Source organism: Peromyscus eremicus, chromosome 7, assembly GCF_949786415.1.
Source record: "Peromyscus eremicus chromosome 7, PerEre_H2_v1, whole genome shotgun sequence".
In the NCBI taxonomy this organism is placed as follows: Eukaryota; Metazoa; Chordata; class Mammalia; order Rodentia; family Cricetidae; genus Peromyscus; species Peromyscus eremicus.
This window is the reverse complement of record NC_081422.1, coordinates 35,141,333-35,167,287: the sequence shown is the minus strand read 5'-3', so window position 1 is coordinate 35,167,287 and position 25,955 is coordinate 35,141,333. Positions and strand designations below refer to the sequence as shown.

The 25,955-nt window shown below is 44.5% G+C and overlaps 1 protein-coding gene across 3 annotated transcripts in view; it reads left to right on the top strand.

Moving 5' to 3' along the window:
* The window catches only part of Jhy (junctional cadherin complex regulator), a 57,719-nt gene extending 32,078 nt beyond the window's left edge, over positions 1 to 25,641 (top strand). For 2 of the 3 annotated variants that reach the window (XM_059267665.1, XM_059267666.1), the window contains exons 4-9: positions 3,161 to 3,274; positions 8,353 to 9,005; positions 13,665 to 13,962; positions 22,208 to 22,288; positions 22,985 to 23,113; positions 25,178 to 25,641. In XM_059267665.1, the coding sequence (XP_059123648.1) occupies positions 3,161 to 3,274; positions 8,353 to 9,005; positions 13,665 to 13,962; positions 22,208 to 22,288; positions 22,985 to 23,113; positions 25,178 to 25,375 (1,473 nt within the window). In that variant the 3' untranslated portion in view covers positions 25,376 to 25,641. The remainder of the gene's footprint in view (positions 1 to 3,160; positions 3,275 to 8,352; positions 9,006 to 13,664; positions 13,963 to 22,207; positions 22,289 to 22,984; positions 23,114 to 25,177) is intronic. The other variant, XM_059267667.1, reaches the window with a different exon arrangement.
* Positions 25,642 to 25,955: the final 314 nt, after the last annotated feature.

Sequence of the window (25,955 nt, the reverse complement as noted above, 5' to 3'; positions counted from 1 at the left end):
AACAGAATAGACATTACACAGCTTACGATGCTCAAAATGCAATTTCATTTGATCATTTTCTCGATTTGATTGGTATTAATAGAATGGTTCACAAAAAAAAAAGAAAGAAAAAGAAAAAATAGCTGGCAGAGGTTGTGTCCCACTCCACTTTCAAAGAGCTAATGTAGAAGTATGTTTTACCTGCCCAGCAAGCTCACCGGGGTGATGCAGGCAAGCTCCACCAAAACAGTGTGCACAGAAACAGTGTGTGTCCTCCGCTCCCGGCAAAGGAAGCCACCAAGGCTCTCTTAGTAATCTGTAAAGTTTTTGACAGAACGATGTAAGCATGGCTGCCGATGGAAAATTAATGTCACGGATGATGATAAACCCCATTAGCTAATGCACATCTTATAGTTCTCTTTGCATTGGCAAAAGCTGGAGAATCGACATCCCACTGGCCATCTCTCCTATTCCCTCCAGGAGACATTTTCGGCCTCTTTGAGATTAAGAGAGTATCCTTGCCTGCTCAGTCAGCCTAGTTAGAATTTTTTCCTCTCTTGAACTGTGTTTCTCATTCAGAACAGAGTTGGATTTTCCTTTAAACAAGTTGTGTTTCTGTTTAACATCATAGTAATAAGAGATATACAGTAGCCAGGCATGGACACACATGCCTAGAATCCCAGTGCTCAGGAGGCTGAGGGAGCAGGATGAAAGCCAGCCTGGACTACGACATAGCAAGACTCTGGATCAATAAATAAATAAATAAACAACACAACACAACCTTTGAAATGACGCCAGCGATTGTTGTGAAACCTTGTATTTTGTAATTCAGGATGCTTCTGGGAGCAGTTGTGTGAGGGGAGCCCTGATGTAAATTTGGGAAGTGGCTCTTGGCCTTCATTGAGCATTCTAAACTTTAGACCGCAAGCGTGCATAGAAAGTACTTTCCCACTGTGCGATGGTGGCACATGCCTTTAATCCCAGCACTCGGGAGGCAGAGCCAGGCGGATCTCTGTGAGTTCGAGGCCAGCCTGGTCTACAGAGCAAGATCCAGGACACGCATCAAAACTACACAGAGAAACCCTGTCTTGAAAAAAAATCCCTTCTAAGCCATCTTGCCAGTCCCTGATCAACTTTCAATTATTTGAGCTTCCATATTGCCTGCTTTCCTTTTTTGGAGTGTGTGTGTGTGTGTGTGTGTGTGTGTGTGTGTGTAATTTCATGGACTTACTAGGGACAGATGAGGTTATACTCAAGCTAAAAGAAACACTGTTCCTTCTTGAGCTACAGATGACACACTGAGTGGAAAAGATTGAGATTGTCATCATTATCAAATATTTACTTAGCACATAATAGTCAACAAATACATTTCCTTCTTAGTATTAGAGTAGGCATGGATGTCCTGGAGCTTGAAATGGCTTGTTTCCAGGTTCTCTCTATGCTGAGATGGTAGATTTCTGCAGGACATTCTAACAACTACCTTTCTGTGTAGCCCAGAGACATGTTTCTTGATAGGAAACAAATAGTCAGTGGAGGGTTGTTATTTTTGCATAGCTGTGATCCAAATACTTGAGAAAACAGATCAGAAAAGAAGATCTGTTTGGGCACGGTTTCAGAGGTTCATTCTGTAGTTCATTGGTTTCCGCTGATTTTGGGCTGATGGTGAGGCAGACTGTTAACGGCTGCCGCATATGGAGGAAAATGCTGTCTACATTGGGTAATCAGGAAGCAGACCCAGTGTGGCCTTCAAAGGCACACCCCCAGTAGTTTGTGTTCTCCAACTAGGACCCACCTCCTAAAGTATCCACCACCTCCCACAATCTCCTCATCCTCCTGCCTCAGCTTTCCAGGCAGGGAATGACCGGTGTGCACCACTGCACCTGCCTATTAAAAGGGGCCTTGTCAGATGATTTTGCTCAACTGTGTGGGCACGCTTAAAGTAGGCTAGGCTAGGCTGTGGGGTTCAGATGGTTAGGTATATGTCCTAGTTAGGGTTTAAGTTGCTATGGTAAAGTACCATGACCAAAAGCAACGTGGGGAGGAAAAAGTTTATTTCATCTTACAACTCTGAGGTCACACTCTACCACTGAGGAAAGTCAGGGCAGGAACTCAAAGCAGGAACCTGGAGGCAGGAACTGAAGCAGAGGCCACAATATAATCCTGCTTACTGGCTTGCTCAATTTTCTTTCTTATACAACCCAGGACCATCAGCCCAGTAGTGGCCCTCATCAATCATCAATCAATCAAGAAAATGCCCCACAGGCCAATCTGGTGGGGGCATTTTCTCAATTGAGGTTCCCTCTTTCCAAAAGAACCTAGCTTGTATAGAGTTGAAAAAAAGCTATTCAGCACAGTGAATTAAATGCATTTTTAAAAATTTATGATGGGTTTGTCAGGACAAATTCTTCATTGTAAGTAAAGGGTATGGTATCATCACATTTCTGTTGATGGGATCAACTGATACTTTCAGTATCCTGTTTGAATAACTGTCCTAAATGTGAGTCTCCTGACCAGGCATGGAACACTTAAACCAGGAGCACCCATTCTTTCTTCACACCCGTACAAGAGAACACTCTCTTTCCATCTTCCTTGAGAGTAATCCAGGTCCCTCTAAAGATTTTTACCTCAGATTTCCTCCCAAAATCTCAGGTGTTGAAGGCTTGGTCCCCACCTGATGGTGCTATCAGGAGATAGTAGAAATTTTAGGAGCTGGGACTAGTTGGAGCAAGTGGATCATATGGTTGTGCCCAGGGAGAGTATACTAAGATACCAGCCCCTTCCTCTGTGTTTCCTGCTTCCAGGCTCCTATAAGGTAAACCAGTTGTGGCGTCCTATACTCCCCACCATGATATTCTACCTCACCCCAGGCCCCCAAACAACAGGCAAAGTACCGTGGGCGGAACCTTCCTCAACCATGTGTGGAAATAAATGCTTCCTCCTTGACATGGTTTGTCTTTTTTTTTTTTTTTTTTTTTTTTTATCACACTGATGAAAGGCTGACTCACAGAAGTCCCTGAGAACTGAAACAACGGACCCTTGAAATAAACCAAACATACATCCTGTCTTTGCAGGACCGCTCTCTAGAGTACACAGACTCGAACCCCCACGGCTGTAGGATGAAATGAATCCACTTAGGAGGCAGTATGTGCCACTTACTGTGCTCTGTGCTTTATACTCTTAGATCTCCTACCCCATCAGAGACGCTGGCAAGATGGCTGTCCAGAATGATAAAGAGGTGGAAAACGCTTCCATGGATCCTGAGGACAAATGGCATCAGAGAGCAAAACAATTCAAGGTCATCTGCTGGAGTGTGTGTGGAGTGTGCTTCAAGGGATGCTGCTAGATATAAGTCATGTTTGTCCCTGGGTTCCTGTCACTGAAGGGTCTGTTTTATGCCTAGAATACTTACCTAGCATGCTATGCCGAAGACTGCCTTCTGCCAAGGAGTGCCGTAGCTTGCATGCTTGCTCTGCCAGCAACCCTGCCTGCCTCTTAAAAGGTCCCCTGTCCCAGAACACCATCATTCATGCTCCAAGCATACAGAGACAAAAATCTCTCACCAAAGGAAGGGATGAGGGATGTGCACGGGGAAAACGGTACGTTTCCTCTGGGAGCCAGTAGCTACCCAGTAGACTCAAGTGACGCCGTCCCTAAAGCTGATGGAATCCCTCAGAGCCTCACCAAGCCTCGTTTCCAGAACGTTCAAGCTTACCAACTGGTAACTTAGTATGATGGCATCCTTCTTGTCCGTGGACACTCATAAGTGATTTGGAGGCAGGGGTAATTGTCCCACTCTTTCTAGAAGAAATAGGAAAATAATTAGGATCTCATCTTTTCCTGAGTCTGTCCATGGAATTATATGGAGTCATTCTTGGATCAGGTTCCACCCTTGTTTAAGAAAAGAGCATGGTGTCATGCCTTTAATTCCAGCATTCCGGCACTCAGAGGCAGAGGCAGGCAGATCTCTGTTAGTCCGAGGTCAACCTGGTGTACACGGCAAGTACCACAAAGTGAGACCTTGTTTCAAGGGTGGGGGGAGGGAGAGGTGAGCCTTTTGAAATCACCAGTTAAAGTCACACATGAAGCAACTATAAAGTTTAAAACATTAAAGTCCATCCAAGCATCAGAGAAGTTAGGAAAGACAGCCATCCTCAACTCTCTCTTGTCCTCTCCAGGTCTCTTGGCTGTGATAGAATTTGAAATAAGTAAATTAATAAATAGTCACTCACCTAGAGCTTCCTGGAAGCCGATGTCAGGGAAGCCACATCAAAAAAGCAGAAAAGGTGGGGACTGAAATGTCTCCTGGCAGTGGGGTGTGGAGGACAGGATCCAGGACCCGACCTAAGAGTCTTGGTGTCATCACGAAGTTTGTGTCAGATTCTTGGGCCTACTTAAGACCTTTACTTTCTGCATAAGCCTTCTCTGTGGACCTTTCCTCAGACCGTATCGTCCTACAGCATTCTGTGCTCTCCCGTGGGTCTTCACTTCATTGGTGTGCCCAAACTGAAGGCATCAGTTGCTCAGAGGCCATGCAGGACAGTGTGTGGAAGTCAGTCCCTGGCCACAAGACCCTTCCAGGTGTCCTAGGGTGAAATGAGGTCTTCTCAGATCCAAAACAAAACCGCCAATGGTGACAGCATGAGAAGCCACATGGCTTCACTCATCATGGTCAAGCCCCTGTGGTCAGCCCCTTTGCCCACCTTTCTAAAGAGCCACGCGTTTGGTCCGGTCAACACCAGCAGCAGATCTGTATTGCTTCTGTTTGTCTGACCTGACTTCTTCCTTGCTGACAATGAGGGACTTAGTTAATAATTTATGCCAGATGTTTCTTAATAATATTAGATAAAATGTGAAACCTAAGCTCACATTTTGTTTATTTTTTTAATGAATTGATTTTTTTAAAGTTTTCTTTTCACTTTACCTACCAATCCCAGTTCCCCCTCTCTCCCCTTCTCCCACACCCCCACCTCCCCCCATCCCACTTCCCATCCACTCCTCAGGGAGGGTAAGGCCTCCCTTGGGGTGTCAGCAAAGTCTGACATACTAACTTGAGGCAGGATCAAGCCCCTGCTCCCCATGTTAAGGCTGAACAAGGTCTCCCACCCTAGGGAATGTGTTCCAAAAAGCCATTTCATGCTGAAATCCTAGACTTCAGTTGAAGAGAGGGAGGAGGGATCACAGGAGAAAGTGAGGTCAAGATCATGATGGGGAAAACCACAGAGACAGCTGACCTCAGCTGATGGGAGCTCATGGACTCTGGCTTTGTCAGCTGGGGAACATGCATGGGACCAAACTAGGCCCTCTGAATGTGAGTGACAGTTATATGGCTAGATCTTGTCAGGGAGCCCCTGACAGTGGGACCAGGACATATTCCGGGTGCATGAAATGGCTATTTGGAACACATTTTATTTTTAACAAACACAGAAGATAAACAGAATAGTACAATGGAAAGTTCTCTGGGTCAGTGGTGATTTTGGAACCTAGGTACAACTCCCAGGACCCCAAGGCCCAATCGGGACAGCTAAAAGCAAGAATGGCCTCTATGTTAGAGGAGATGAGCGTCTGGTCGGAGTAAGAGTGTGCTTTCTGCTTTTTGCTTATGACACACGAGCCACAAGCCAGAAGCAGCCAGACAGAGCCTTTCACAGAGCTCGAATGATTGGCACAGTGTAGGTGGACACTGATGACTAAGGATGACTCTCACTATAACACTCCCATCTCAACTTCGGGCACTGAGATTTCCCAGCACTGACACTCCACATGTGACATGAAAACCTACTGCCATTAAGCCGTTAGTCTGAGTGCATGGAGGGTATTCCAATTGCCAGCGTGGGTAACAAAAGAATCCTAGTGAGAACAGAATGAAATCGCGGATTTCCGCTCTGATGGAGATTAAACAGCCTGAGAATGGCTTTGTATATTAACTTCAGGGAACTCGGGTCTCACCACCTGAAGAGTGACACCTGATGCCTCAATTGTAGGGTAATAAATCTCCAGCCAGCAGCAGATCTCGAGTAGGCTACTTGGGCGGTGAGAAGAATCATATCAAGCCCATAAATGTCTTCCTTTCTGAGGACTGAGATGCCATCTCCGGGCACTTATGTCCATGTGAGTGGAGGATTTAACTCTTGAGACAATTCAAGTTTGGTAAAATGATGAGTCTTTGGCCTTTGTTGACAAAGCACCTTATGAGGGCTGTTGTGATCTGAATCAGCAGCAGCAAAGGTAACAACATGGCTAGAATTAAGTGGTAACCGGAACTTCAGACGCAGGTCCCCAGAAAAGGAATTTCTCCTGGAGTTGTTCTTTTCCTTTTTGAAGGGAATAAAGAGAGGAAACTGGGGAAATATACGTCAGGTGACAGCAGAAAGTCTCTAGTTAGTCCTTTATTCCCCCAGAGAGTGAAGGACTGAGCAAATGTTGAAAAGAAAGTTATGGTTGGTCGGTATAAGTTAGCGTTTATAGATCAGGGCAAAGAGAGGCTTGTTTGACCTTAACTAATGGCATGAAAAGAGCCATTGCATTTCAGAAACACACCTGTAAGTTTATAAAATTGCAACTTCCGGGCCAGCAAGATGGCTCAGCAAGCGAAGGTGTTTGCCACCAAGCCTAACAATATGAGTTCTATCCCCGGGACCCACACGGTGGAAGGTGAGAGCTGACCCCTGCATGTTGTCCTCAGATGCCACAAATGCACTATAGCATGTGTGCGACCACATGACTATGTGTGCACGTGCACACAAATTAATACATGTAATAAAAAGCTTGAACAATTTTGGGGGCACTAGAGAGAAGAATGGACATGGGGCCATGTATTGAGTCTTTTTGCTCATGCCTTGCCCATGCAACTCGGTAGACCATGTGGAAGGGAACATTTTTCTGACCTGGATGCATAAGGAAAGGCGTTTGCTTGTTTGTGATTTTTGTCAGGTTTTCAAGGTCAGAGAGAACTGCCGGTGAAGACTGAACATTTATAAGAGCCAATGAGAGCCTGGTCCATCCTCAAATGGCTCAAATTCCCAAGAAAACATGCTTTTTTTTGGAAACATAAAACACAAAATGTATTTGAAAACATACATTTCAAATAGAAGTCATTCTTTATTTAACCAATCTGCTATTACAAGCGATGCTGTATATTACTGTTGAACACTTAATAACCTTGTAAATTTAACATCCTAATGTGGTTTTATTAGAAACGGGGACCATGATTATTATTTGGGAACATGCAGAGGCTCCTATTGTCAGCCTTCCAGGTTGTATCAGGGAAGTGAAATAAAACATAAAACCATATCGTCATGATGCAATCTTTCTTCCCAACCAACTAAGACAAATCTGAACAAGAAAAGGCATGCTCTGCCCACTTTGGCTGTTCTCACTGGCCTCCAGTGAGCTGCCTAATGGTTGCATTTTTCAATTAACATTGCATAGATATGGGTCATGAAGGGTTCTTTTTTCCATGTGTGTCCTGAAAGGGACAAAGACATTGCAGTTATATAACACATTGATGCACATGGTCATCTTACTGTTTCAATAAGCAGTTAATCATTCTTTCCAAAAGCCTCTTAACCCTGTTCATTTTCCACAAAGTAATGAGTGCTCCATTCCTCGGGAAATACTCTTAAATGGCTGCACAGTACAATATAGTTACACAGTGTATCTATTGTCCCGGGAGTACATTTTGTTGTTACTGGACTTAGAAAAGCATGGAGATGATTCTGAGATTGAAATCTCTGTCCCCAGATGTTTGATTGCCTAAGTGCAGGCTATATTAAGCAACAGAAAGCAAAACAACCCTTGTGGTTTCACGGACGCCCGATCACTGCTCAGGCTCGCTCATAATCCTCCGAATAAGATCTAATTTGTTTCATCTGGCAAAGAGGTCATTTCCAGCCGCTGACCTGTGCGAGTACGCAGAGCTGATGGTCTGAACTGTGCCTCACGTTGAACTTGGACTTGCTTGGCACAGGCAGACCTCTGGTGTCCTCTGCATGGGGTTTTCTAAACACTGAGTTAACACAGGCCTGCACCTGTTGACGTAGATGTATACTCTTCCTCTGTGCATCTCTTTGGAGGTAACGCTTTTCTTTCTCCCATTCCCAATTTGGGGACACCTTCCCACATGGCTTGCCAGTCAGAGACCTAACACAGGGGCTGTTTGAAGCTTTCAAGCTCTTTCTGGGCTCACAATCTAACATTTCCTCGGCCGCTCACCATCTAATTGCCTACAATTAGGAAATCCGTACCCTCTCCTTTTCAATCCATGCCCACCTTCCTAGAAGTTTCAACTCCCATTAAAACAAAAAAAGAATTAGTTGAAAATTTATGAAGAGTACTCATCTTTTAATTTTGCCTTACCTATAATATCTTTTTTAGAATTACCAAGAACATTTGTCTCAATATGAAGACAGAAAATCAGGCAATGTCCCAAGAGGCCACTCTTCCACTGCAGCCAATGGGCCACAACCTTCCAGAAGAACAGGCAAGGCCAGGGTTCGGAAACAGAAGAAACACCAGAATGGCCTGAAATCTCTTGGGACCAAAGAGCTCCTTTTCAGTCAAAAAAGCCAGAATTACCCTGTCCAACAAGCACAAAACCAAAGGCAGCCTATGGATGCCTCGGCAAAGCATGGGATGGCCACATATATGAACTCTTCTAACACCGACTTACAGGACTCCAGAACACTCACCCACAATCCCAAAGTCACCTCCGACATGTTCGTTCCACCCAAGCAGGCTTTCGACAGAGTATTGTATAAAAACTCTGTCTTGGGGCTGAACACTAATAAAAAAAGAGGGCACGGACATGAAGAAGAACAAAGCTCTTTGTATAAGCAGCAGCCCATCTACATGCTTTCTGATATGGATCTGCAAGACGTCGTCAATGAACCTCCTCACAGACACGTGTCCCTGAGCCAGAAAGGCCCTCAGTCTGGTTATGACATGAACACACCCAGGTCAACGAAGATCAAGAAGCCATCCAAACAACCGCAGGCAGAGACAAAATACAAGAACATAGAGATGCTATGGTGAGAACTCTCTCTTTTTTTTTAATTTCAAAAAATTTATTTTTCTTAATGTGAGTGTACATGTGATTTTGTGTGTGCAGGTATAATGTTTGTGTATATGTATAATATATATTATATATATTTACTTATAGACATGCATGTAAGCAAAACATCCAGACACATAAAAAGTGCGGGGTGTGGTGGTGCATGACTTTTATTCTAGCACTCAGGAGGCAGAGGTAGGCATATCTCTATGAGTTCAAGTCCAGTTTGGTCTATATAGCAGGTTCCAGGCCAGTAAAAGCTATATAGTGAGACCCATCATAAAATAAATTAAAAAATAAATAAAACTTAAATTTAAAAGATAGAGTAACTATCTCTGGCAAGAGAAATCAAGGTTACTTTTCATTCTTTCTTTAGAGTTAGAATTGTTCAAGTTCCCTACCATGTAGATGCATTACTTCTATAAGAAAGAAAAGGCTAGTTTTTAAAGTCACTTCGAGAGACTGTCCCTGATGTTCCTTTACAAAACGTGTTTTCTGGACACCTGACGTGTGATGACTTTGATGCTGAAGTGCACAGAAGGTATGTGCAGTGTGACACAGGGTGCCTTTCATGAGCTTGTTTTCCAGGCAGGATAGAGAGGCAACTTTACATATAAATCAGTAGGGAGACAAGTGCGCTATCAGATGGTCCGGGATATACACTTAGTAAGGGTCTGAGTCCACTTCCTGCAGTGACAGTGACAGCACCTTTGTTGTCTTTTCTCTGGCTCTAGGGGGCTGATTTCCACCCTTCTGTAATTATAACTAATATTTAAGTTGGGTGTGGTTGTGTGTCCCCCTGTAATCTCACTACACAGCAAGCTAAGGAAGAAAAATACTGAATTCAAGGGCAACCTAGACTGCATAGCAACAACCTAACTTCAAACAGGTACACCATGCAAACCTAATGTCTAGAGTTCCATCTCCAAACATTATCCTCTGACCTCCACACATGCACTGTAACACATGTATATGTCGTCCTTTACACAAGCATATATTCTCACAACAAGCACACACATGTGCACTTGTGCACACGCACAGCCACATGCACAAACACAATAATAGAAATAAATAATCTTTAGTTTTTAGTGGACAGATATAGAAAATTTCTTCCTGTTAGTATTTTCCCTTGCAAAGGACTTTTGTTATAAGTGAGCTTGTAATTTTATCAAATACGTCTCACCAATCCTATAATGTAATGAAATATATCCATAGGCTTTCTACTGTGATACCATTCTTTCATCCCCAAAATTAACCCAACTTGTCGTATTGGACTTTTGGTTTTGTGGTGCTGTTGAAGGAACCCAGAGACTTGCATATTTTAGGCAGGGACTCTACCACATGCCCTGCCCCCCAGACTGGATTTTTAAAAGATTGCTCAGTTGTCTTTGTTTAGGATTCAATGACATTCATATACATAAAGGAAGACAGGAAGTTGTGTTATCAATATGCTATCAACCTAGGTGTGGTGGCACGGGTCCTAACTCTGGGAGACAGAGGCAGAAAAATCAGGAGTTCAAGGTCTTGTCAAGGTCAGGAGTTGAGTTATGTTTTGAGTTCCTGGGGATATGAGGAGGGACTACCTGAGCACGCTGGGAGAGTGTCAGCTTTGTGAATAAGTTGAAGACTTGGCTTTCTTCGATTCTTTTTTATCCTCTGGGGCAGTTTGTAGGCAATCAGAATTACATGTGACACAAAAGGTCAATGGAATTTTCCCGTGATACTGTTTGGATCAAGGCTGTTTTGTCTGGCCTTGTTTTTGTTATTGTCTGTGAGCAGATTTGAACCCCCTACTCATTATTATAATGACTTTTAGTCTTCACAGTGTTCCTGTTTCACCTTTGGTCAGTCTGATGAATTGCATTTTCTAGAAAACAAGTAACACTTGTGTGAAGATGTACTACATTAAAGTTTTCATTTCATTTGTTCACATTATTTGAAATATTTTCTATCAGTAGTCATGTCCTTATTTTCTTTTCTGTTATTACCTTTTCTCCTTTTGAGTGGCTAGGGGGACAGAATTTTACTGTGTCATCCTGGCTAGGGCCTAACAGTCAGTGTGTTACCAGGCTGTCCCCAAAGTCATGGCAATCCTCCTGGCTCGACTTCCCAAGTGCTGGGATTTGCAGGCCTGCACCGTCATACCAGGCTGACATTTCTCAACAGTTTTTCTGGTTGTTCTAGAGACCTGCTGCACAGTTGTTCTGAGGACACTCTTGGTCTTTCTCCTGACTGAATTTCCTTTTTTTTTTTTTTTTTTAGAATCTCACTTTCCTTATGTTGCTGAACTCATCCTCTAGTATTTTTCTTTGAACAAGAAATATGATGGCAGAGGACAGGTGTCTCCCTGTGGTGTCTTCCTTGTGCTTTCTCCATGACAGGGCCTATCCTACCAGGATGGAGCTAAGGATGCCCCTTGACTCTATCCCTCATACAATTTCCCTTTGCCTTTCTCCATCCCTCCTTGTCTCCTACACTTCCCACTCTCATTCTCCTAGAGAGCTCGGTCCGCTGCCTGGAAGCTAAGCATTCTGGGACTTGCACCCCGACACTGTTTTTATTCTGCCCGTGTCTGAGTGATAGCTGACAGAGTAGTGCAGAATTCTAGGTTAGAAACCATTTACCCCCAGAGTCATCTTCTTGCCCCCAGTGTGACTTCTGCACAATACGAAGCCACCTGATTCCAGATCCATCGCACACGGCTGTTCACATTCTCTCCAGGAGCTGTAAGATCACTGTTTTTATAGATTGTGCCAGCTCCTTTGAACCTGGAGACTTGCCTCCTCCTATTCTGGGAAAAACACAGAAGGGTCTCATGGGCCGTATCTTCCCATCGTCTCCATCTTCTGTCCTTGCTTTCCAGTAGCATGCCTTGCTTACTCGGATGCATCCTTCCGGGACTGATCTTGGATGGTGCCGTGTGGGTCCTGACTTCCACCCTTCCTGCTCTCATCCGTTTCAGGGTCTATCTTTGCTGCTGTAGCTATCTCCTGACGCTCCTCTTTCCAGGAAAACAGCATCATTCCTTCCTGACATCCTACATTCTCAACAAGGGGCATGGCTGTGAGAGCATTTTGTTTTGTTTTGTTTTGTTTTTTGTTTTTCGAGCCAGGGTTTCTTTGTGTAGCTTTGGCACCTTTCCTGGAACTCACTCTGTAGCCCAGGCTGGCCTTGAACTCACAGAGATCTGCCTGCCTCTGCCACCACCATAAAAGACGTGCACCACCATTGCCCAGCAAACTTTTCCTTTTTTTTTTTTTTCTTTATGTTTTTGGGTATTTTGCCTGCATGCATATATGTGCACCAAATGTATGCAATGCTCTCAGAGGCCAGAAGGGGGCATCAGATTCCCTGAAACTGGAGGTATATACAATTGTGAGCTGCCAGGTAAGTGCTGGGAATTGAACCCAGGTCCTCTGAAAGAGCAGCTAGTGCTCTTAACCTCAGAGCCACCTCTCCAGAGCCCTGCACTTTTTAAGTGAGAGGCTTTTTGACAGTTTTTAAGCTTTTAAATTTCCTTAGTTTCTCTTTCCTCTGGGTTTTGGTTGGTGATGGTGGATCTCTCTCTCTCTCTCTCTCTCTCTCTCTCTCTCTCTCTCTCTCTCTCTTGCTCTGCATCTGCATCAGGGCTGCTCTTGCTTGTCTGACAATCTGAAAATCACATTGTATCGGGAGCTGAGTGACAGGCCCATTGACATCGGATTTCTGTGGGGTGATCAGTGGGGGGCACTTGACGGAAGGCTCCTCCTGCCAGGTCTGTGTCTTTTTCTTGGGGGAGGGGGGTCCGGTGAATTTCTGTCCCTGATACTTCACAGGTACAAGAGTATTTTCCTTTCTTCAGAAATGCACATCTCAAAGGTGTGGAGCTTCAGAAAAGGCAGTTGCCTCCCTCCCAGCATGGAGAAGAAAATCCCAAGACTTGCTTGCTGGCCCTTTGTGCCGGGCATGCGCTCCACCACACAAGCCACATTCCCAGCCCGCCAGCACTAACTCTTAAATCTCAGATCCTTTGCCCAAAAGTCCCACGAAGAAAGCCACATCTTCAGCTAATCCAGAACCTGCTTTGCCTTTCATTTCTTTTTGTTTCCATCCCCAGAGATTCCCAGATTATCTGGCACATTCAACTACACATTTAAAGAATGCTTCTTTAATTTAATCCATCATTTCTAGCCGCTGTGAAATGGGAAGGTCTTTGGGTTTCAAACTGGTGTTTGGGGTTTTGTAGTTGTTTGCTTGCTTGCTTGCTTATTATCCTATGCTTCAAGCACTAACTGAAAGTCCTTAACAAGCTGGAGGCTGGAAGGATGGCTCAGCCGGTAAGAGTCGAATACTATTACAGAGGACCCAAGTTTGGTTCCCCGCACTCACATAAGATGTCTGTCACTCTGGGTGGCAGGATCTGACACCCTCTTTGGAACTCCAAGGGCACCTGTGCACACATGTACACACACAGAGAGACACATAAATAAATAAATATTTTTGAGAGGGAGTTAGAATGTCCCAAGGAAAGAGAAGAGGATTTGAAGATGAGAAATCAATACATTCATGAACCGATGAATGGTTCCTAAAGACGTCTACACAGAAAGTGGTGTTAGGGAGTCGAGTTTTATTTAAAACACGTGTATTTTCTCCAAAGGAAATTCCACTCTTCCTCAGACATGGAACGCATGAATGCCTCTCCAGACTCCCGGCTCGCCCAGATCATGGAACAGCACCAGCAAGCCTTGGTGCAGCTGGCGGAAGTGCAGCCCAGCGAGGGCTCCTTGTCCAGCACCACACTCCCGCCCATCCTGTCCAGGGTAGAGAGTGAATCCCAACTGGATGCAGAGAGAAGCCGCCGCCGGCACCAGATGAAGATGGCCCGCAGTAATTCGGAAGGCTACCTGCTTCAGCTGGAAAGAGGGAGAAGACACAGGAAGCGCAGCGGGACAAAGGTGATAAGAGTGGCCCTTTAGCCTAGTCACTTTGTAATTCTGATGACAGAGATGGGCCTGGGATGGGGTTGGTCATTATTTAGCCTCTCCCACAGCAAACTGGTCCAGGAACTAGGAACCCTCCCCTCAATCCCTTGCTATTCCCTGATTCCCTGTCCCTATCTTTCCAGAAGTTTCTGTTGTCAAGGATGCCTACTCCCACTTTCTCTTCAGGTCATCTCAGGGAAGAGTATACACTGCAGAAGGAAATAATAATTCTGCTTTTATCCTCAATTCAATCCCCACTTTCCCTCACCCCAGTCCCTCTCTTAAGCTGAGTCTCACACCTTCATATCTGAAAAGAGGGAGTAGGGCTGAGTGAGGGAGAGCCATGTTGCCAGAGCTTCCTCACCATCCATCACTGGTCTCTCGGCACCAGAAGATTCCTCTTGGTGTACATCTTACCTCAGCTTCTATAGGAAGTACCTGGGCCAACCAGTGGACTGAGCTGCTCTCCGGAATGGCAGCTGGTCTTTACTGAGTTCTTCATCTAGACATTGGGTCACCATGGTGAGCATTTTTTGTGCAATTCAGTCTCTCCATGTCTTGCTTTAAACGCAACTTTTTACATTCTCAGGAAGATCACTTGGTCCCAGGGTGAAATAATGTGGTTTTGTTTTTCATTACTATAATAAGATACCCAAGGCAGGTTATGTTATGAAGAAGTTTATTTAGCTCATGGTTCTGAGGCATGGGGAGTGCTGCTGTTAGCTTCCACTGTAAATAAGGAGGCCTGAGTTTCGGGAATCACAGGTTGCTTCTTCTCCCAGAGAAACGTGATTACATGGCAGCTGGGTGCTAAAGTAGTACCTATATCACTTTCCAGTGTTTCTCAAGTAAGTCAACACTTATAGACCAGACTGGGAAGCAAGCGTCCTATGTATCGTTTCCATGGGGACATACGATCAGCCTCAGCAACCAACACTTGCTGTCAACATGGAGAATGCCCGCTTACTCCAGAGCTCATAGATCACTAGGGCCTAAGAACTGGACAAACACAGCCTCTCAGAAGAGAACTTTCCTGTAGCTGAAAAACAAAAGCTTTTGAACTGGGTTCTTAACTGCAGGGTTGAGAGGAAGTTGGTGGATTCAGTCATTCCAAAGTCCTTGGTCCAGTCCTATCTCCTAGTGTCCCTGGGACTCGAGGAATGCTGCTCACTGGCTTGCTCCTCATGGCTTGCTGAGCTTGCTTTCTCATGGAACCCAGGACCACCAGCCTAGGACTGGCCCCGCCCATAGTGGGCTGATCCCTCCCACATCCATCACTAATTACGGAAATGCCCTACAGTCTTGCCTACAGACCCATCTTATGGAGGCACTGTTCTCAGCTGAGGAGTTCCTGATTTACCCCAGCCCCTGATTCTGCATAGAAACAGTCAGAATTATTCTTTCTTTCTTTTTTTAGGTGTGGTGTGATATTAAATGAAAGCATGTACTAAAACCCCAGCTTATTCCCTAGCAAAGATTATACATCAATTAAATGTCATTTCTCCTTCCTTCCTTTTCACAAATTGAATTCATGTTGTGCTGAGAAAGGATAGAAGCAAATGTCCTCGTGACAATACATAGCACCACAATCTGAGGTGGTGGGAAGGTGGGAAGAGTGGGGACAACTTCCTGCCCCTGCCTGCCCCTTCCCAATTTCTCATCCGTTTTCTCAGCCCAGTACCTTCAATCTACATCCGACAAGCACACCAGAGCACCCTTTGTCTTTAAGCCCTTCCAGAAGCTGAAGTCACTAGAGCTGAGTGATTTGTATAGGACAGCAGGTAGTCGGGGCACCAGACATAGGGAGTCATTATCCATGTCACGCCTATTTGCTGGCCAAGTCAAAGCTCTTGGTTTCCAAGGGAAGCACCCCAATCACGGTAAAAATTTTGAGGATTTGTAAAGATAATAGTCCTGGGGGGCCCCTTCCTCTTCTGGCGGTGCCGTTGAGAGTGATTTCAGAATACAAGGCATTGTCCACGTCATTAAATCCAGGCTTAAGACTAAGAAATTAACACAGCACAAGGGACGCCAAACTGTCAAGATACACTTCTGCTGTCTCCAGCCTCCACTTTCCTGAGTACGGGCTCAGTAAAGAGTTCTCTGGCAGAGGAGGGTTGAGCTTGTATAATTAGCTGGTGTTTGTTGTCACAGACAATCTGGGGCTTGCTGCTTGGCTGCCCCTAAAAAGAGGTTTATTTGGATTAAGTTTAGTGACCACAGAGCACATATCCTTTGCCTGCTGCTCCCCAGCATCCAAGGCATTGTTTTTCTCTTGATTTTCAGTAACTTTCTCAGCCTTACACATCTGAGGAATTTTCTAGAGACTAGGTCTGCAGTGTAGTCTCCTTACCCCCAGCAGGGTGTAACATTTCAGAATTGAAACAAGCCCTCAAAGATCAGCCACTGTCATTTCAGTTCAGGTGTACTCTTTATACAGTGACAGTCACACACCTTGCTAGAGAGAATGATGAATGATTAGTAGAAACCTCGCCCCCAGGAAAGTCCAGTGTTTGAGGGGCCAAGGCCAGTAGGTGTCAGTGGGTATGTGGCTTTTTTTGTTTGTTTTGTTTTTCAGTTTGGGGATTTAAAAAAAAAAACAGGGTCTCACTCATTCTGCAGCCCAGGTTGACCTCTAACTCATGGTGGTCCTCCTGTCTCCTACCATATGCTAGGATTACAGGTGTAAACCACAAAGCCTGCGTTCATGTGAGCCTTACGCAAAGACAAGTAGTGTCTGTGCTTAGGATTTGTCTAGACCATGCCTCTATATTCCAGTGTTCGATCCCTGCGTTCAGAGACTTAATAAGACTGTTAGGGCCGATGTCTTATAGCTATCATCATCATCATCATCATCATCATCATTATCATCATCATCATCATCACTGTTTTGACATTGTGCTGCTTTTTCAGTCTTAAAAACCAAGGAAGGGTAAATGAAAATAACATCTGAGGACTGTTTGACTGTGAAAGACTATTGAAGAAGCACTAAGTAGCTTAGCAGCCTAGGGCTAGAGGTGTGGGGACTGGACAAGGACAGTGAGGATTAACGGGTCCTGGAGTTCTGGTTTGTTTTGTTTTTCCAGAGTGATGAAAATGTTGTACAATTGGATTGGGCAATGCTTACACAATTCGGTGACTATCCTAAAAACCACTGAATTGGACAGCTTTAAATGAGTGAGTTGTGTGGTGTGAGCATTACATCTCAGCAATGCTGTTAAGACGTTAGATGGAGAGAGATCAAACAGAAGTACAGCGCTGAGCTCCTCCTCATTACTTGCGCCAAACTTAAGCAGATCCAGGGCTCTCACCTCTAGTCACCCGGAACAAACTCCCCTAGGAGCCACCTCCATCCCCTGGGAAATGTCGTGGTGCTCATCCTGTAAAGGGATCAGCAGCCATGGGGATGGCCCATTTGGGGCCCACATGCTCTCTCTCTCTCTCTCTCTCTCTCTCTCTCTCTCTCTCTCTCTCTCTCTCTCCTTGTCTATATGGAATGCTAGACCCTTGGCTCTGATTTTTTTTGCTAAAGTTGCTAGGAAGAAGAGTGGCTGAAGATCAACACACAATTATCCATGCTTCCTGGCATGTCCTTTGTGAATTGGTAGCATGATTAAAAGTTAAGCTGCACCAGGGCTAAGGAGGCTTCTACCCACTGATCATTTCTTTCTCATCGTCTTCGGGCAAATTGGATTTATGGCTTGGATATGAGTGGTGGTTTATTTATTTGACTCCTTTTTTTGTCATTTTTTTTTTGCTTTGGCAAATGGACCATAATTTAGTGATTGCAAAAACATGACACAGAGGGTACCTTTGAGAAGAATGGATAAGTTGTCTACGTTCACTCGACTATCAAAAATGACTCAAGTTTTGAGAGTGTGATAATACCCCACCTTGTAACCAAGGTTTGTAACGGGGGCCATCTTATTGTTCAGTGGGAGCAGAGATGCTAATTGGTGGCCTTAAATGTCCATTAGATCTCAATAGTCATACTTCCACCAATTTATCTCCAAAAATAATCAAACTAGCATACAGTATTTACCTCCGTGGATCTTCAATGGACAACATTTAGAGCAATACAACATTTAATGACACTAAATGATAGAATATTTGTCTAAAATTCACGTTTTTGAAATCCACTTGATGTCAGAAAAGTAAAGTGAAATACCAAAAAAATTAAAATATTTGTAGTATATGAATACTTTTATAAACATATGAAGAAGGGCCAGCACGGTGGTTCAGTGGATAAGGGTACTTGCTACACAAGCCTAATGATGTGTGCACACAAATAAATACTTTTAAATAAAAAATCTTTAGTATTAAAAACAACAAGAGTACGAACAAGCCAAACATCACCACACAAGTGGCATGTGCCTGGAATCCCAACACTGGGCTGAAGAATTGCAAGGACAGCCACAGTTACATCGCCAGACCCAGCCCTCCCCCCGCAACAAAAAAAATGTAAAAACATATGATGGACAGGAAGCAGACACGAGCAGATGTAGTGCTGTTATCTTGGTAATGACTGTTTTCCTAAAGATATATTATTTTGGAATATCCTTCGATGAGCAATAATTGCCCTGTCCATTTTAATGTTATTTTTAATGATTTCAGACCAAAGACTTCCTTAAAATAGAATCTTAGCTTCTCTCTATTTTTCGACTTAGTCGCACTGAGGGAGCTTTGACCAGAAATGTTTAACATCATAACGGGGCCAGCTCTGTTTACAGAGCCTTTAATCCTTGAAGTGCAGAAGTGTTGCACCTGCGTGGCACTTTATTTTGCTCCTTCTGAACAGCGACACTGAAGCCCTGGAGTGTTAGGAATATTGCCTTCCACAGCGGTGACAGACTGACCAGCAATTTCAAAACCATGGGTTTATTCTTCTTTCATACAATTAACCCAGGGGTAGGCAGTTGCTACCACTGGGGTTTCCACAGCTCAGAACATCAGAACCAAGAATTGTGTGATTCTCCTCTTTCCCCCCTGCCTGAAGGAGTGTGGCTCCAGCTGCAGGAGCCCATCCACCCTGGGGGTGGGGATAGAACATAAAAAACGAGAGGGCAGTTGCCACGCCAACCGGAATAAAAAGACGTAACTGCTACCCACCAAACTCAATTATAGCTTACCAGCCAGAGCTCTGTGGTAGGGAGGTTGGGAGGAAAGAATCGGTCCCCATATCTGTGGGTTCTAGAAACAGTGTACCTCTACTGAATGCAACAGACATTTTTCCAAGTCGTTGTGACAGCACAGTGACTCTCTGAGTAGTGCTTACATCACGCCTGGTCTAAACAATCCAGAGATGACGACAGCATGTGGGCCATGTGCAGGTTATAGGCTGATACTGCTCTTTATACAAGGGCCTTGAGCATCTAGACTGGTATCCACAGGATGTCCTGGAACCAAATGCCCACAGATGATAAAGGACAACTAGCTGTAGTGGACCGGGGGCTTCTACAGTGGGAGGGGTCAAGGGAAAAGCCAGGGCAGCACCCGTCAGTAGCAACCGTGTTGGGATGGTTGGTACAGTGGGTGCACAGCTCATTCTTAGGGCCATGGACTTACATGAAGTAATTCTAGCTAATTTGACAAAATGTTTTCGTTCATCTGATGATCATTGCCAAGCTGTACCTCAGAAAAGGCTCAGCAGATGTATGGCCCATCAGGATGACATGATGGCTCAGTGGTTAAGAGCACTTGCTGCTCTTACAGAGGACCCAGGTTTGGTTCCCAGCACCCACATGATGGCTCACAACCATCTGTATCTCCAGCTCTTGGAGCTCCAATACCCTTTTCTGACTTCTTCAAACACTGCACACGTGTCATGTGCATACCTACATGTAAGCAAAACAACTATACACACAAAAAAAATCTAAAAAATTGATTTTAAAAGGCATATGGCGCCGGGCCGTGGTGGCGCACGCCTTTTATCCCAGCACTCGGGAGGCAGAGGCAGGCGGATCTCTGTGAGTTCGAGGCCAGCCTGGGCTACCAAGAGAGTTCCAGGAAAAGGCGCAAAGCTACACAGAGAAACGCTGTCTCGAAAAACCAAAAAAAAAAAAAAAAAAAAAAAAAAAAAGGCATATGGCCTATCTTAGAACTTAACATAATTTACAGGAACTTTAAAATACATGCACACACATACACAAAATTATTCTGAAAACTTTTGGAAAGCCTACTTACACCTCTTAACAGTTTGGCAGTTTGGGTTGTATTCTTGTGAATTTTTGTGTACACATACAAACAGAGATTGAATTTTTGTCTAAATGGTGGCATCAGTTTATACCAGTGTAAGATTTCAAAGCCATACGACTTGCCAATCTTGTTAACAGTGTGGCCTGTAATCATTTCGTTTTAATTTTTGATGGTTTTACACATAAAAGCACTCTGTCATTGTTTAAAGTATGTCCGCACTTTCCAGACATCAGCACATGAGAGCTTCCAGTATGTGTATGAGCTCTCTCTACACAGAGAACTGGAATTCATTGTTCCTCAAATAAGACAATGGATTGTTTATTATCAAATTAGTAATGTTTTACTATATAGATTTGTTTGTTTGTTTTTAACCATTCAGTTTTGTGTTAGATTTGGAGTCTGAGTCTCAGTGGTTATTCTGAAAAAGATTAATTTTACAATCCAGTAAGACTCTTTAAAAGCAAGCCACAATCATTTTATTTATTTATTTTTGGTTTTCGAGACAGAGTTTCTCTGTGTGTCCCTGGCAGTCCTGGAACTCAAACTCACTCAGTAGAGCAGGCTGGCCTCGAACTCACAGATGCATCTGCTCTGCCCCTCCACCCCAACCCCCAACCCCAGTGTTAGAATTAAAGGCGTGTGCCCCCACACTCAGCGCAAGACTCTGTAATTGAGAGTGATATACAGTTAGGAAGTATCACGCAGGTGGCACCCATCATTTTTTCCACTCTAAGCACAAACTTAACTTTGCTCTAACATAGTTACCACTATTGTTCTGGTTAGTTTTTGACAATCTGACACAGCCCTACATATCTGGGAAGAGGAACTTTGGTTGAGAAAAATGCCTCCGTCAGACTGCCTGTAGCCAAGTCATAGGGTGTTTTCTTGATGGATAGATGATGGGGGAGGAGCCAGCTTACTGTGGGTGGTGCTCCCCTGGGCGGATGGTCCTGGGGCATAGAAGAAAACAACTGAGCAAGACCTGAAGAGTGAATCGGTAAGTAGCGTTCCTCCATGGCTTTGCTTCAGTTCCTGTCTGACTTCCCTTAGTGATGCAGTGTGGAAATAAGATGAAACAAACCCTTTCCTCCCCAGGCTGTTTTTGGTCATGGTGTTTTATCATAACAACAGAAAACCCTAAGACAAGTCATTGAAACCATCCCTTCAGTGGTGTCTCTCTCATACTTTCCAGAAAGTGGAACTAAATTCGTTGAGGAGTTGAAAGAGGAAAGGATTTGGTTCTCCCACAAGGGCCAGTGGCCAGTCCAAGCTTCGGTTTTTGTGTGGAAAGCTGCAGTTTGGGGTCTATCTGGGCTAGCCTCAGATCACAGCCTCACTCTGAGGCCCTGTCTGCTCAGGTGTGTGATGCTAGAGTTACAATGTCAAATTCTAGGTGCCCTTCAGTGTTTCTGAAATCACACTAACAGAACTAAACGAATGTCTCAGTGGGTCTTGCCGAGGCTCAAATGCTTTGAGTATTGTGAATGAACGAGCGTTGTTTTCCCATCCCTAAAACTACCTACTATTCCAACAACGAGCTGTGAAATTTTCAAGTTGCAGTCACATGGCTTGTCTTGTGAATGTCTCGGAAGGCAGCAGTCACCCCACTGGACAGGGACTTTCTGAAGCAGTGTGTTTTGACCGCCATTGTGAGGAGTCATCTGGTTTGGCTCGACTTGACATCATGGTAACTGCTGCCTGGGGAGGAGAGTTGTATTACATACGCTTCAGTTAAAAATGTTTACCAAAGAGCAAACTGTCACCTTGAAATTGCTTATTCTTTCGGAATTTCAATTCCTTTTATCGCAGAAGTGAAAAGGTCAAAACGCACACAACTACAAATACCAAATAGACGATGACAGGCAACTCCCATGAAGAGGGCACCCTTGCCGAGAAATGCGCTCCTTCACCCGCCTTCCGCCAGAGCTTCTGGCCTTCACTGTCCTTCTTCCCTGTGTCCCTGTGACTTGTTGGAGGAGACACTGATCCCTAAAAGAAATGGTTTCTGTGCTTGTATTTTCAGAGTTCCAAGGTGAAAGGTTATCAGAAAAAGGAAGTGAAACTTGGAGGCCTGGGACCTGACTTGGAGTCTGTCAGAGACAAAGTAAGTGGCGTGTGGCATTTTCAGACTTGGTGCCCTCTACCTGTCCTTAGCAGTAGGGGGTAAAGATGCACCCCAACACCAAACCCCTCAGAAACAGCCATGCTGACACAATAGAGACCCAGATATTCCTGCTACAAAATAAAAAACCATTCTCAGCCTGTGTTATTTTATGCACTGCCTTTCAGTTAGATCTGAAAGCCTCCCCCAGAAGAGTGGGCGCATGAATGTGGAAAGGGATGCATGTGCTATGTGCTTGTTGGTCTCCCTGATAGAGTTGTCTTGATAACTTTGAAGTGGCCACAGAGAAGACACTTAGGATACGAGTTCCCCAACCCCTAAGAAGTACATCCACTTTATTCTCTTTCCTCTAGTGAAAGGAGATCTTCATGTAATGTGTTTGAACTGCAGTTGCACTCAGGCATAAAAAGAGTAGAGTTCAAAGTTGGAAGCAAAAATGAAAATAAATTGGGTAAATGCAACAAAGAAGAGGCTGAATAGGATTTAGCCTCTGTTAAGAGAACACCGGTAGTGCTGCTCCGGGAGACTCACAGTGGATTCTCCAGGGAAACATTAACCAGTTCACTGCTGCCACCTTACACAAGTCACCCCCGCCCCCCAGCTGCCCACCTCGGTAAAACCAGTGTCACCGGGAGAATTAGCAGAGATTAGCTCACTATACTCCATTTCTCTGAGCAGATGCAAAAATTAATACAGCAAAAAGAATACGCGAAGCAAGTTCAGGAATACAACACGAAGACACTGTCCCTCCTGTCCAAACCACAGGCAGCAAAAACTGAGAGGAAATCAGTGCTCTCTCGGCAGAAGGTAAAAAGCTCGTGTGGGGCATTCACTGCTTCAGTCGGAATTAAAGGATACTTTGGTCACCACCTAACCTCAAAAGATGTGTTTGGAGCCAGGCGTGGTGGCGCACGCCTTTAATCCCAGCACTGGGGAGGCAGAGGCAGGTGGATTTCTGTGAGTTCAAGGCCAGCCTGGTCTAGAAAGCAAGTTCCAGGCAGCTAGGGCTGTTAACACAGAGAAAACCTATCTGGTGGGGGTGGGGTGGGGGGGTGGAGTTTGGAACATAGGAGACGTATAGTAACCACCATTTCTGCACTTACATGTTATCCACAAATACTACCATAAGCAAACACACACACACACACACACACACACACACACACACACACACGTCAGTATGTTGTCTTGGTTTTGTCACATGTCAAAATAACAAAGTGATTTCTCATCAGGAGTTAGCAGTCTGGGTTAACTATTGATTTCATCCTTTATAATTAAACAACTTTCGAGGAAATTAGCATGTTCTTGTTGTTCATGCAAAATAAATAATAAGTAAATCTTTCATCGTTTTTTTTAAGTTCATTTCTCTGTGCTTTTCCAAAGAGAGTGCATGGGTTCCTCCGTTGGGGTTGGGGGGAGATTTAAAGCAATGCAGAATGTCTGTCCTCTCAGCCGTCATCATCTAACGAAGAGTCAGGGTGGGAGTGAAACGTGTACTGTGGAGACACACTGCACCCCTGCCTCAGCTGATCCGTTCAGTCCTACACAGCCATGGGGACTCCCTGCAGGAGGAATGTGCTCTCCTTTGGTGCCCTTAGGAGCGCATGCTGTGTGCTCTCTCTCACCAACCATCACATTTATTCCTCCTCAGACCTTGACAACTCCATTTTCCTCCCTGAGTGTCCACGGCACCATTTCCTTCTCTCTCCAACCCATCACATTTTCATGCAGATGTTCACGGTGACAGATCTGTTGAGAATTCCCATACCTTTCTCTTACATGCGTTCAGAACATGAACATTTCATGTTTGGGTGTCCCCCCTCCCCCATCTCTGATACTTGAAAATACTGTCCATTCCCATTTCAGCTGTCAATAAATTCTTATTAAAATACAAAGGTTGGGGCTGGAGAGGTGGCTCAGTGGTTAAGAGCACTCACTGTTTTTACAGAGGACCCGGGTTCGGTTCCCAACACCCATGTGGTGGCTCACAACTGTCTGCAACTCCAGTTCCAAAGGACCCTCTTCTGACCTCTGAGGGCTCCAGGCTTGTACGTGGTACACAGATGTGTATGCAAGCGAAGTACTCATACACATAAATCTAGCAACAGAAGCTTTAAAATGCAGAACCAGTACAAGTCATGTTTAATTCTCTCTCTCTCTCTCTCTCTCTCTCTCTCTCTCTCTCTCTCTCTCTCTCTCTCTCTCTCTCTCCTCTTTCTCACTCCCTTTGCTCCTCCCCATCTCTCCTTCCATCCTAACAGAACCAAGGGCCATGTACATGTAGGTAAAGGCTCTGTCATTGAACAGCATCCCTAGCCCAACTGGCCTCATTTTTATCATAACTTAACCTTTAAAATTTGGCATCAATTTAAAAAAAAAGCCCTACATTTTCAACATCTGTCTTCTATAGATACACTTAAAAATACCCACTTTTCTTTCCAAGAATAAGGGGATGTCATGAACAAAGGTGAGTTTTCGTCACCTACAGTGATGAGGCTTCAGTCTCCGAGTTCTTCAGCTACAAGTCCACTCTGGGCAGGAAGGCTTGTTAGAAGTTTGGTTTTAGCAAGACTCTCAGAGAGTTGGCCAAATAAACACACGAGAAATCTGTTTGCAAACACTTAAGAGAATCTGTCACGGTAAAAGCATCTGAGTAACATAACAGCTGTCTAAACCCAGCTCCTCTTCGCTCCACAGCAGGCTGTCCAGTGGCTAATTTGTTTTGTTTAAACTATGCATTATAATGTGTGGTCTGCATCTTCCATTCAGTCGCCGTTTCTGCCTACAGTACAGTGATCTCCATCTCTCTCATAAACCTCTCCTGAGACCAACTTCCCACTTTAAATGATGTTTTTCTTTCTCTGCCCTCAGGCTTTGGAATACGCTAAGACCATCCCCAAACCCAAACCACCAAATCTGACTGATCAAGCAGCAAAGAAGAATAAGAAGTCGAGGAAGGGCGAAAGAGAAGGAAGCTTACCGGAAATCTCCCTGCTGGAGATCCTGCAGAGCAGGCATGAGAGGGAAAAGCAGGCCGTGGCCGCTTTCAAAGTCCTTCACATCGTCTAGACAGCATTTGGTGGGGATCAAAGCCGCCATGAAAGGGACATGGAGAACAGAAACCAAACAATTCCATCTACGCTGAGTGGTAACCTGGCACTGTCACCTGCCCCCCCCCCCCATCTGCTCTCTGCAGAAGTTAGTGTGGGGCCCAGTCAGACACGGGACATCTTGAACCTTCTGGATATAAAAATACATATTTTTATTTATTTTCAAACCTGTTAGAATTGGGGCTAATAGAGAGCTAGACAATAAAGCCACTGGTTTATATTGGATCTTCTGGTTTGTTGAACTACCTCTGCCCTTCTTCCTCAGAGTGCACAGACTTCAGGTTTTCCTAACTTGAGTTTGGCTGACCTGGTCACTGAGGTAACATGTCCAAAGTAATACTTCAGCTTTCAAGTTTCAAAAAAGTCTATTACATAAAGTGGAAAATTTAAAGATATGTCTAGATGTGCATATTGAAATGAGGGGAGGAGTCCTAGTTTCAATCTAACAGAACACTAAGACATTAGTCACAGATCCTTCAAGTCCAGGGAAACCCACCTCAGATCACTTGATGGTCAAAGCTATCGACTCCACAGCTATG